The sequence below is a fragment of the Acartia tonsa genome, chromosome 15, assembly GCF_053477335.1.
Source record: "Acartia tonsa isolate MP-2025a chromosome 15, ASM5347733v1, whole genome shotgun sequence".
Classification (NCBI taxonomy): Eukaryota; Metazoa; Arthropoda; class Copepoda; order Calanoida; family Acartiidae; genus Acartia; species Acartia tonsa.
Window position 1 is genome coordinate 19836306 of NC_137274.1, and position 12753 is coordinate 19849058.

Genomic DNA, 12753 nt, shown 5'->3' on the forward strand with positions numbered 1-12753 from the left:
GTTTCGTCGGATTTTTACAGTAGCTTTTCTCCTATTTCTAGCCCCTGCGGGGCCTATTGCCTAACACTGTTGGGCAATCACCTAACACAACTTAACCTAAAATAACCTAAAAAGCTACTATGAAAATACGACGAAACGCCCCTTAAGAGGTGTTGCTACGAAAGTTTTACCCCATACGGGCGAGGATGCTGTCCATGACACTCTTACGTCAGGTCCAACAACCTAGGATAACTAAGGGGAGCAAAATATGAGAAGCTACCCTGTAAAGAAGAACCTTATCGGTTCAGCTGTTAGCGAGATCCTTAGGTCAAAACAGATATACAGACAGACATACAAAAAGACAGATAGAGAGACTTCCTGTAACTTTATTAAAAGAATGTTGGAATAGTTATTTCTCGCATCGTATTATAAACAGCTTTCCGCGGATATAAAATGTACAATTATAAGATTAAAACCAGTTTTTTTTAGCCCCGATATGTTAAAGGACATTGTACATTTTTATATTTGCATAAAATTGGATACAATTCGATGCTATACATCATTTTTCAGTATGACTAAGAACCGGTTCTAATCCACTGGATATTAATCGGTTTCAAAGCAATATGGGGAATATTTTTATTGTTTTTTTAGGTAGAGCCTATTCAAAAGATTAGCCAGTCAGAGGAAATTAGAATTTTGGCTTTTAGGAAGTTCAAGTTAAGTTTATTACACAGATAGACAGACAAACAGTCAAATAGATAGACAATATGTTACACAGACAATCAGTCATACATACAGTCAAACAGCCATACAGACAAACTATTAAACAGACAGACAAACAGTCATACAGACAAACTATCAAACAGACAGACAAAAAGTCATACAAACAGACAAACTAGTAGTCATACAGACAGACAAAACAAACTTACATACAGACAGACAAACAGACATACAGACAGACAAACTGTCAAACAGACAGACAATATAACATAGAGACAGATAAACGCTCATACAGACAGACAAACAGTCATATAGACAGACATACAGATAGACAGACAGACAAACTGTCATACAGACAGACAAACTGACATACAGACAGACAAATAGTCATACAAACAGACAAACTAACATACATACAGACAGACAGACAAACAGTCATACAGACAGACAAACTGACATACAGACAGACAAATGGACATACAGACAGACAAACAGTTATACAGACAGAAAAAAACAGTCATAAAGACAGACAAAAAGTCATACAGACAGACAAACTATCAAAAAGACAAACAAACAGTCATATAGACATACATATAGATAGACAGACAGACAAACAGTCATACAGACAGACAAACTGACATACAGACAGACAAACTGACATACAGACAGACAAATAGTCATACAGACAGACAAAATAACATACATACAAACAAACAGTCATACAAACATACATACAGACAGACAGACAGTCCTACAAACAGACATACAGACAGAAAAACTTAAAACATACCGACAAACATACAGATAGACAAACAGACATACAGACAGACAGACTGTCATACAGACAGAATTACAGTCATAAAGAAAGACAAACAGTCATACATATACAGACAAACTATCAAACAGACAGACAAACTATCAAACTGACAGACAAACTTCCGTACAGACAGACAAACAGACATAAAGACAGACAAACAGAAAATAAAGATAGACAAACTGTCATACAGACAGACAAACTGTCAAACAGACAGACAATATAACATAGAGACAGATAAACAGTCATACAGACATTATACACCATACAGATAGATAAATAGTCATACAAACAGACAAGCTGTCATACAGACAGACAAACAGCCATACAGACATACTATCAGACAGACAAACTATCAAACAGACAAACAAACAGTCATTTAGACAGACAAACAGACATAAAGACAGACAAACAGTCATTTCGACAGAAACATACAGTTAGACAAACAGACATACAGACAGACAAATATTCATACAGACAGATAAACTGTCATACAGACAGACAAACAGTTATACAGACAGAAAAAAACAGTCATAAATACAGACAAACAGTCATACAGACAGACAAACAGTCATAAAGACAGACAAACTAACATACATACAGACAAACAAACAGATAGACAAACAGTCATACAGACAGACAGACAAACTAACATACATACAGACAAACAAACTGTCATAAATACAGACAAACTATCAAACAGACAGACATACAGACAGACATACAGACAGACAATCAGTCATACAGACAGACAAACTATCAAGCATACAGACAAACAGTCATACAGACAGACAGACAGACAAACAGAAAATAAAATTATTGACTTGAACGAACTTTTAGTCCATTTGGAATCAAATCAGTTATGGTGAGCCTAGACAATGGGGTGACTGAAGAAATAGCCACAAACCATCCCAATATCTCCAATCTTTTCACTCTGAAATGGTCTCCAAGTCGATATACAGGTATGACAATTAAACCCAGAGAGAGAGGGGACTGTTTATTACATTTATGTAATGTAAATGGTCCCAAACTTATATAATGGGGGGGGGGGGGGTCTGACACTTTTGCGTAAACAGAAGGTCACTTCTGGACAGGTATAAATGAAAAAAGAATTTAGTTTAAATTAGATCAACTTATTAAAACAAATAAGCATCTTTTGGGATTTTTTTTCATTTATACCTGTCCAGAAGTGACCTTCCAGCCTGCAGCACCTGAACCTGGAGACCTATCAAAATTTTTTTTAAATATAAGGAAAATACACCCAAAACTAAACTTTTTTCCCAAATAACCCATCCTCCTACTCTTAAGACAAAGCCTATACTTTCTGTTTACGCAAAAGTGTCAGATCCGCCCCCCCCCCCCCCCTCTTATAATGTTTCCCAAACTTATATAATTAGAATGGTACCCAAACTTATATAACTATAATGGTACCCAAACTTATATAATTATAATGGTACCCAAACTTATTTAATTATAATGGTACCCAAACTTTTTTGGAATGGTAACCAAACTATTGATGATTATTATTTCAGATGATCTGAGGCACGAAATCCGAGTTGATGTTAAGGATAATAATGGAAACCAGCAACTTATCCGCCAGCCATTTCAGACAAAATTTTCAAAGTAGGATTTTTGTTAATTTAGGCATGTTAGAATTGTCCTATCGATGTCAAACTTTGCTTGATGATTCCTGTAACAGTTAATTACAAATTAGAAAGCGCAGCAACTCTATAATCGTTGCCATAATGTCTGAACGTCCATTTAAAACATGCATATTTTGAACTTTTATTGTATGATATGATTATCCTATTCATCTGATTTTTGGAATAATGATTTTTAGGACAATAAGGTAAAGTATTATAAGCGAGGCAACTCTAAAATCAAATCCTAAAAATAAAAGTATGTCCTTGTAATGTATCCTATATTTGCACAATATTTCAACAAATTTATGTACAATTTCGTTTAGACTTAGAAATTAATGTTCTGCTTATTAAGTTCTGACACTCTATCACAGTTATTATTCGTTTGTCCTTCCTTCTGACTGCAGAGAATTTGCTTTTATGGATGTTGTCACTTGTAGGAACAGTGATTCCTAGGACAACAATGTACAATATTTCAAGCGAAGTATCTTTATGACTATGTTTTAAAAGTGTAAGTATGTCCTTGAACTTTAACTTAAAAATATTTGAGCTTCAGATTTGGAAATAGTCCCTTTCGTTGCAACCACCTTAGGGGGCGATTCTTCTTATTTTTCACAGTAGCTTTTCTCCCATTTCTAGCCCTCCGCGGGGGGACTCTAACCCTGCGGGGCCAATTGCCTAACCCTGTGGGGGCAATCTTCTAACTCAATATAACCTAACCTTACCTATGAAAGCCATTTTAAAATACGACGAATCGCCCCTTAAGGGGCGTTGCCACGAAAGGGATTATTCCCCAATTATGTTTAGACTTTCTGCATTCTGCATATTAAGTTCTGACTCTTTATTGAAATGTTAATGTTTGTTTGTCTTACCAACTGAATTTTAGAGTCTCACTTTTATGGATGTTGTCATCCTTGTTTCTAATTTGACCAAGTAAATAATATTTTGCTTGGAGGGATGGGACATTGGACTGTAAATTACACTGGTACCCAAAGTTCTTGTTTATAATTACACTGGTACCCAAAGTTCTTGTTTATAATTACACTGGTACCCAAAGTTCTTGTTTATAATTACACTGGTACCCAAAGTTCATGTTTATAATTACACTGGTACCCAAAGTTCATGTTTATAATGACACTGGTACCCAAAGTTCTTGTTTATAATTACACTGGTACCCAAAGTTCTTGTTTATAATTACATTGGTACCCAAAGTTCTTGTTTATAATTACACTGGTACCCAAAGTTCTTGTTTATAATTACACTGGTACCCAAAGTTCTTGTTTATAATGACACTGGTACCCAAAGTTCTTGTTTATAATTACACTGGTACCCAAAGTTTGTTTATAATTACACTGGTACCCAAAGTTCTTGTTTATAATGACACTGGTACCCAAAGTTTTTGTTTATAATGACACTGGTACCCAAAGTTCTTGTTTATAATGACACTGGTACCCAAAGTTCTTGTTTATAATTACACTGGTACCCAAAGTTCTTGTTTATAATGACACTGGTACCCAAAGTTCTTGTTTATAATTACACTTGTACCCAAAGTTCTTGTTTATAATTACACTGGTACCCAAAGTTCTTGTTTATAATTACACTTGTACCCAAAGTTCTTGTTTATAATTACACTGGTACCCAAAGTTCTTGTTTATAATTACACTGGTACCCAAAGTTCTTGTTTATAATTACACTGGTACCCAAAGTTCTTGTTTATAATTACACTGGTACCCAAAGTTCTTGTTTATAATTACACTGGTACCCAAAGTTCTTGTTTATAATTACACTGGTACCCAAAGTTCTTGTTTATGATTACACTGGTACCCAAAGTTCTTGTTTATAATTACACTGGTACCCAAAGTTCTTGTTTATAATGACACTGGTACCCAAAGTTATATTTATAATGACACTGGTACCCAAAGTTCTTGTTTATAATTACACTGGTACCCAAAGTTCTTGTTTATAATTACACTGGTACCCAAAGTTCATGTTTATAATTACACTGGTACCCAAAGTTCATGTTTATAATGACACTGGTACCCAAAGTTCTTGTTTATAATTACACTGGTACCCAAAGTTCTTGTTTATAATTACATTGGTACCCAAAGTTCTTGTTTATAATTACACTGGTACCCAAAGTTCTTGTTTATAATTACACTTGTACCCAAAGTTCTTGTTTATAATTACACTGGTACCCAAAGTTCTTGTTTATAATTACATTGGTACCCAAAGTTCTTGTTTATAATTACACTGGTACCCAAAGTTCTTGTTTATAATTACACTGGTACCCAAAGTTCATGTTTATAATGACACTGGTACCCAAAGTTCTTGTTTATAATTACACTGGTACCCAAAGTTCTTGTTTATAATTACATTGGTACCCAAAGTTCTTGTTTATGATTACACTGGTACCCAAAGTTCTTGTTTATAATTACACTTGTACCCAAAGTTCTTGTTTATAATTACACTGGTACCCAAAGTTCTTGTTTATAATGACACTGGTACCCAAAGTTTTTGTTTATAATTACACTGGTACCAAAAGTTCTTGTTTATAATTACACTGGTACCCAAAGTTCTTGTTTATAATGACACTGGTACCCAAAGTTCTTGTTTATAATTACACTGGTACCCAAAGTTCTTGTTTATAATTACACTGGTACCCAAAGTTCTTGTTTATAATTACACTGGTACCCAAAGTTCTTGTTTATAATTACACTGGTACCCAAAGTTCTTGTTTATAATTACACTGGTACCCAAAGTTCTTGTTTATGATTACACTGGTACCCAAAGTTCTTGTTTATAATTACACTGGTACCCAAAGTTCTTGTTTATAATGACACTGGTACCCAAAGTTATATTTATAATGACACTGGTACCCAAAGTTCTTGTTTATAATTACACTGGTACCCAAAGTTCTTGTTTATAATTACACTGGTACCCAAAGTTCATGTTTATAATTACACTGGTACCCAAAGTTCATGTTTATAATGACACTGGTACCCAAAGTTCTTGTTTATAATTACACTGGTACCCAAAGTTCTTGTTTATAATTACATTGGTACCCAAAGTTCTTGTTTATAATTACACTGGTACCCAAAGTTCTTGTTTATAATTACACTGGTACCCAAAGTTCTTGTTTATAATGACACTGGTACCCAAAGTTCTTGTTTATAATTACACTGGTACCCAAAGTTTGTTTATAATTACACTGGTACCCAAAGTTCTTGTTTATAATGACACTGGTACCCAAAGTTCTTGTTTATAATTACACTGGTACCCAAAGTTCTTGTTTATAATTACACTGGTACCCAAAGTTCTTGTTTATAATTACACTGGTACCCAAAGTTCATGTTTATAATTACACTGGTACCCAAAGTTCATGTTTATAATGACACTGGTACCCAAAGTTTTTGTTTATAATGACACTGGTACCCAAAGTTCTTGTTTATAATGACACTGGTACCCAAAGTTCTTGTTTATAATTACACTGGTACCCAAAGTTCTTGTTTATAATTACACTGGTACCCAAAGTTCTTGTTTATAATTACACTGGTACCCAAAGTTCTTGTTTATAATTACACTGGTACCCAAAGTTTTTGTTTATAATTACACTGGTACCAAAAGTTCTTGTTTATAATTACACTGGTACCCAAAGTTCTTGTTTATAATGACACTGGTACCCAAAGTTCTTGTTTATAATTACACTGGTACCCAAAGTTCTTGTTTATAATTACACTGGTACCCAAAGTTCTTGTTTATAATTACACTGGTAACCAAAGTTCTTGTTTATAATTACACTGGTACCCAAAGTTCTTGTTTATAATTACACTGGTACCCAAAGTTCTTGTTTATGATTACACTGGTACCCAAAGTTCTTGTTTAGAATTACACTGGTACCCAAAGTTCTTGTTTATAATGACACTGGTACCCAAAGTTATATTTATAATGACACTGGTACCCAAAGTTCTTGTTTATAATTACACTGGTACCCAAAGTTTTTATTTATAATTACACTGGTACCCAAAGTTCTTGTTTATAATTACACTTGTACCCAAAGTTCTTGTTTATAATTACACTGGTACCCAAAGTTCTTGTTTAGAATTACACTGGTACCCAAAGTTCTTGTTTATAATTACACTGGTACCCAAAGTTCTTGTTTATAATGACACTGGTACCCAAAGTTCTTGTTTATAATTACACTGGTACCCAAAGTTATATTTATAATTACACTGGTACCCAAAGTTCTTGTTTATAATTACACTGGTACCCAAAGATTTTGTTTATAATTACACTTGTACCCAAAGTTCTTGTTTATAATTACACTGGTACCCAAAGTTTTTGTTTATAATTACACTGGTACCCAAAGTTCTTGTTTATAATTACACTGGTACCCAAAGTTCTTGTTTATAATTACACTGGTACCCAAAGTTTTTGTTTATAATGACACTGGTACCCAAAGTTCTTGTTTATAATTACACTGGTACCCAAAGTTCTTGTTTAAAATTACACTGGTACCCAAAGTTCTTGTTTATAATTACACTTGTACCCAAAGTTCTTGTTTAGAATTACACTGGTACCCAAAGTTCTTGTTTAGAATTACACTGGTACCCAAAGTTATATTTATAATTACACTGGTACCCAAAGTTCTTGTTTATAATTACACTGGTACCCAAAGTTCTTGTTTATAATTACACTGGTACCCAAAGATTTTGTTTATAATTACACTTGTACCCAAAGTTCTTGTTTATAATTGCACTGGTACCCAAAGTTTTTGTTTATAATTACACTGGTACCCAAAGTTCTTGTTTATAATTACACTGGTACCCAAAGTTCTTGTTTATAATTACACTGGTACCCAAAGTTTTTGTTTATAATGACACTGGTACCCAAAGTTCTTGTTTATAATGACACTGGTACCTAAAGTTCTTGTTTATAATTACACTGGTACCCAAAGTTCTTGTTTATAATTACACTGGTACCCAAAGTTCTTGTTTATAATTACACTGGTACCCAAAGTTCTTGTTTATAATTACACTGGTACCCAAAGTTCTTGTTTATAATTACACTGGTACCCAAAGTTTTTGTTTATAATGACACTGGTACCCAAAGTTCTTGTTTATAATGACACTGGTACCCAAAGTTCTTGTTTATAATTACACTGGTACCCAAAGTTCTTGTTTATAATTACACTGGTACCCAAAGTTCTTGTTTATAATTACACTGGTACCCAAAGTTCTTGTTTAGAATTACACTGGTACCCAAAGTTCTTGTTTATAATGACACTGGTACCCAAAGTTCTTGTTTAGAATTACACTGGTACCCAAAGTTCTTGTTTATAATGACACTGGTACCCAAAGTTCTTGTTTATAATTACACTGGTACCCAAAGTTCTTGTTTATAATGACACTGGTACCCAAAGTTCTTGTTTATAATTACACTGGTACCCATAGTTCTTGTTTATAATTACACTGGTACCCATAGTTCTTGTTTATAATTACACTGGTACCCAAAGTTCTTGTTTATAATGACACTGGTACCCAAAGTTCTTGTTTATAATTACACTGGTACCCAAAGTTCTTGTTTATAATGACACTGGTACCCAAAGTTCTTGTTTATAATTACACTGGTACCCAAAGTTCTTGTTTATAATTACACTGGTACCCAAAGTTCTTGTTTATAATTACACTGGTACCCAAAGTTCTTGTTTAGAATTACACTGGTACCCAAAGTTCTTGTTTATAATGACACTGGTACCCAAAGTTCTTGTTTATAATTACACTGGTACCCAAAGTTCTTGTTTATAATGACACTGGTACCCAAAGTTCTTGTTTATAATTACACTGGTACCCAAAGTTCTTGTTTATAATGACACTGGTACCCAAAGTTCTTGTTTATAATTACACTGGTACCCAAAGTTCTTGTTTATAATTACACTGGTACCCATAGTTCTTGTTTATAATTACACTGGTACCCAAAGTTCTTGTTTATAATGACACTGGTACCCAAAGTTCTTGTTTATAATTACACTGGTACCTAAAGTTCTTGTTTATAATGACACTGGTACCCAAAGTTCTTGTTTATAATTACACTGGTACCCAAAGTTCTTGTTTATAATGACACTGGTACCCAAAGTTCTTGTTTAGAATTACACTGGTACCCAAAGTTCTTGTTTATAATGACACTGGTACCCAAAGTTCTTGTTTAGAATTACACTGGTACCCAAAGTTCTTGTTTATAATGACACTGGTACCCAAAGTTCTTGTTTATAATTACACTGGTACCCAAAGTTCTTGTTTATAATTACACTTGTACCCAAAGTTCTTGTTTATAATTACACTGGTACCCAAAGTTCTTGTTTATAATTACACTGGTACCCAAAGTTCTTGTTTATAATTACACTGGTACCCAAAGTTCTTGTTTATAATTACACTGGTACCCAAAGTTCTTGTTTATAATTACACTGGTACCCAAAGTTCTTGTTTATAATGACACTGGTACCCAAAGTTTTTGTTTATAATTACACTGGTACCAAAAGTTCTTGTTTATAATTACACTGGTACCCAAAGTTCTTGTTTATAATTACACTGGTACCCAAAGTTCTTGTTTATAATTACACTGGTACCAAAAGTTCTTGTTTATAATTACACTGGTACCCAAAGTTCTTGTTTATAATTACACTGGTACCCAAAGTTCTTGTTTAGAATTGCGCCAGAGTTCAGCTTTTATGCGAGATTTATACTGATGACAAACTTTACTTCACTGCTCCAAATTCTATGGATTGCCTCCATTCTTGTCTCAACACTTCCTATTATACTAGGTTAGTTATTTTTAGTAGCGAAGCTACTCTATAATTCGAAATGTCCGTCCGTCCGTCCGTCTGTCCGTCCGTCTGTCCGTGTAAGACAGAATAGGGGAAACTTGATTTTCTCGGCTCCTATTAAGGATAGACAGCTGTAATTTTTTGACAACATTCCCATTATTAAGGAGCACAATTAACTATAAAACATCAAGGTCGGTCGGACCCCTTTTTAGCAGGTTTTAGGCTATTTTTGTATGTTTCACATTTTTCTCCATATCTTCAGTGTTTATGGTCCAATTTTCAAAATTTTTTCAGTTATTGATATCAAAATTAAATTTCCTGTCGTTTACAGAAAACAACCATGACGGCCACATTGCCATTTTGCAGGTTTTAGGCTATTTATGTATTTTTCACATTTCCACCATATCTTCAGTGTTTATGGTCCAATTTTCAAAATTTTTTCAGTTATAAATATGAGAATTAAATTTCCCGTCGTTTAAAGAAAACATCCATGACGGCCAGACTGCCTTTTTGCAGGTTTTAGGCTATTTTTGTATATATCACATTATTCTCCATATCTTCAGTGTTTATGGTCCGATTTTCAAAATTTTTTCAGTTATAGATATCAAAATTAAATTTCCCGTCGTTTAAAGAAAACAACCTTGGCGGTCAGACTGCCTTTTATCAGGTTTTTGGCTATTTTTATATGTTTTAAATATTTCCCCATATATTTGGTGTTTTTGGTCCAATTTTCAAACTTGTTTGGGATAAATACACTTTAAATCTACTTTTACGTATTTCCATCCACGATTTTTTGTGCTTCGCTACTTATGGATGTTGTCATCCTTGTTATTATTAAGTGCCCCCTAGAGGCCTCTATAGGGTCACTAGTCCCTAAACTTTTATAATAACGTTTTAACTTTTAGGACTTTTATTGAATTTTTATTGGTTGGTTTATTAAGTTAAGTGTCCAAACGTTTCAACCACTAATCATAATCTACAGAAGGGATAAATTTGTTTATTATCATTGGGGATGTAATTTTACATCACTTAACGGCCATTGTCGTATCCCATTAGAGACATTAGCCTGTTTTTACACTAGTCCCCAAAGTTTTATAATAACGTTTTCATATTAGTTAGCTTAACAACATTGGGAACTTTAGATTTTTTTTAATAAGTTGAGTGTTCAAACGTTTCAACCACCAATTTTACCTCGGATTTTACCAGCGGATATGTACTGTTTAGCCAGAACCGTACCTGGAGCCTTGCGGAACGCCTTCAGCCTAAGAATTTATAGGATCGTATTATAGACAGCTGTCCGCGGATAATATGCCTTAGAACCGGTTTTAATCCAGTGGATATCTATCTATTTAGCCAGAACCGTACCTGGAGCCCTGCGGCCAGTGTTCAGCCTGACAACCAGTGACAAGATGGCAGAGCTGGCAACATTTTCTCCATTCTATTTTCTCTATCTTTCTATGGCTGTCTGGATAGGTAGGTAATAAAGTAACAGGATGTATGTCTGTCTATCTGTCTGTTTGTTTGTCTGTATGTTTGTATGTCCGTTTGTCTTTCTGTTTGTCTGTCTGTTTGTCTGTCTGTCTGTTTGTCTATTTGTCTGTTTGTCTGTCTGCCTGTCTGTCTGTCTGTCCGTTTGTCTGTCTGTGTGTTTGTCTGTCTGTTTATCTGTCTGTTTGTCTGTCTGTCTGTTTGTCTGTTAGTTTGTCTGTTTGTCTGTGTTTGCCTCTCTGTTTGTTTGTCTGTCTGTATGTCTATCTATCTGTTTGTCTGTCTGTTTTTCTGTCTGTTTGTCTGTCTGTTTGATTGTTTGTTTGTTTTTCTGTTTGTCTGTCTGTCTGTCTCTCTGTTTGTATGTTTATCTGTCTGTCTGTTTGATTATCTCTTTGTTTGTTTGTCTGTCTGTCTGTCTGTCTGTCTGTTTACCTGTCTGTTTGTCCCCTGTTTGTCTCTGAACTGATATGGTTCTCCTTTAAAGGGTAGCTTCTCCATGGTCATTTAAGGTTTTTTACTATTTTGGGGGAGGGTACCACCAACCTCCCAAGAGAAATCGGCGTTGTCCTCTTAAGAATATTTTTTTCAATTTTCAAAATTTTTCGAAGCGAAATTTTTTTACTTTTATGGTTGTTGTCATCCTTGTTTTTTACTTGAAATATATTTTGTATTGATAAAGTAGACCTTTTCCTTTTAAATTTGGTTGAGAAAGATTTGGGTATAGTCCCTTTCGTGACTGCGCCTCTTAAGAGGTGTTTCGTCATATTTTCACAGAAGCTTTTCACCTATTTCTGTCCCCTATGGGGGTATCTAACCCTGCGGGGCAATCACTTAACCTAACTTACTTAAAATAACCTATCAAAAGCTACTGTGACACGCCCCTAAAGAGGCGTTGCCACAAAAGTGACTGTTTTTTCTAAAGCTTTTAAGCTTTACAACGCATGAAAAGCTATAAAACTTTGGGTACCAGCATATCATTTTTCAGGTTTTGGTCCCTGGTATGTTGGTGAAATACTAAGCGGGCATAGAGGAATTATTCTACCTTGGACCACTATTGTTAACGGTAAGTGTGTGTGTGTGTGTGTTTGTTTAAGTGTGTGTGTAAGTGTGTTTGTTTGTGTGTGTGTATGTGTGAGTGGGGGTGTGTGTGATTGTGTGTGTGTGTGTGTGTGTGTGTGTGTGGGGGGGGTGTGTGTTGTTGTGTGTGTGTGTGCGGATTTGTATTTCTGTGTGTGTGTGTGTGTAATGTGTATGTGTGTGTGTGATGTGTATGTGTGTGTGTGATCAGC

General features: G+C 34.6%; 1 protein-coding gene and 1 long non-coding RNA gene across 3 annotated transcripts in view; one reads left to right on the forward strand and one right to left on the reverse strand.

Moving 5' to 3' along the window:
- The window catches only part of LOC145307335 (uncharacterized), a 202674-nt gene that overhangs the window by 184773 nt on the left and 5148 nt on the right, over positions 1-12753 (reverse strand). The window lies entirely within an intron of this gene.
- LOC145307327 (transmembrane protein 62-like) overlaps positions 1-12753 on the forward strand; it is a 39851-nt gene that overhangs the window by 21848 nt on the left and 5250 nt on the right. For both annotated transcript variants that reach the window (XM_080149705.1, XM_080149706.1), the window contains 6 exons: positions 631-679; positions 2347-2475; positions 3046-3136; positions 9855-9970; positions 11327-11446; positions 12450-12527. In XM_080149705.1, coding sequence (XP_080005831.1) covers positions 631-679; positions 2347-2475; positions 3046-3136; positions 9855-9970; positions 11327-11446; positions 12450-12527 — 583 coding nt within the window. The remainder of the gene's footprint in view (positions 1-630; positions 680-2346; positions 2476-3045; positions 3137-9854; positions 9971-11326; positions 11447-12449; positions 12528-12753) is intronic.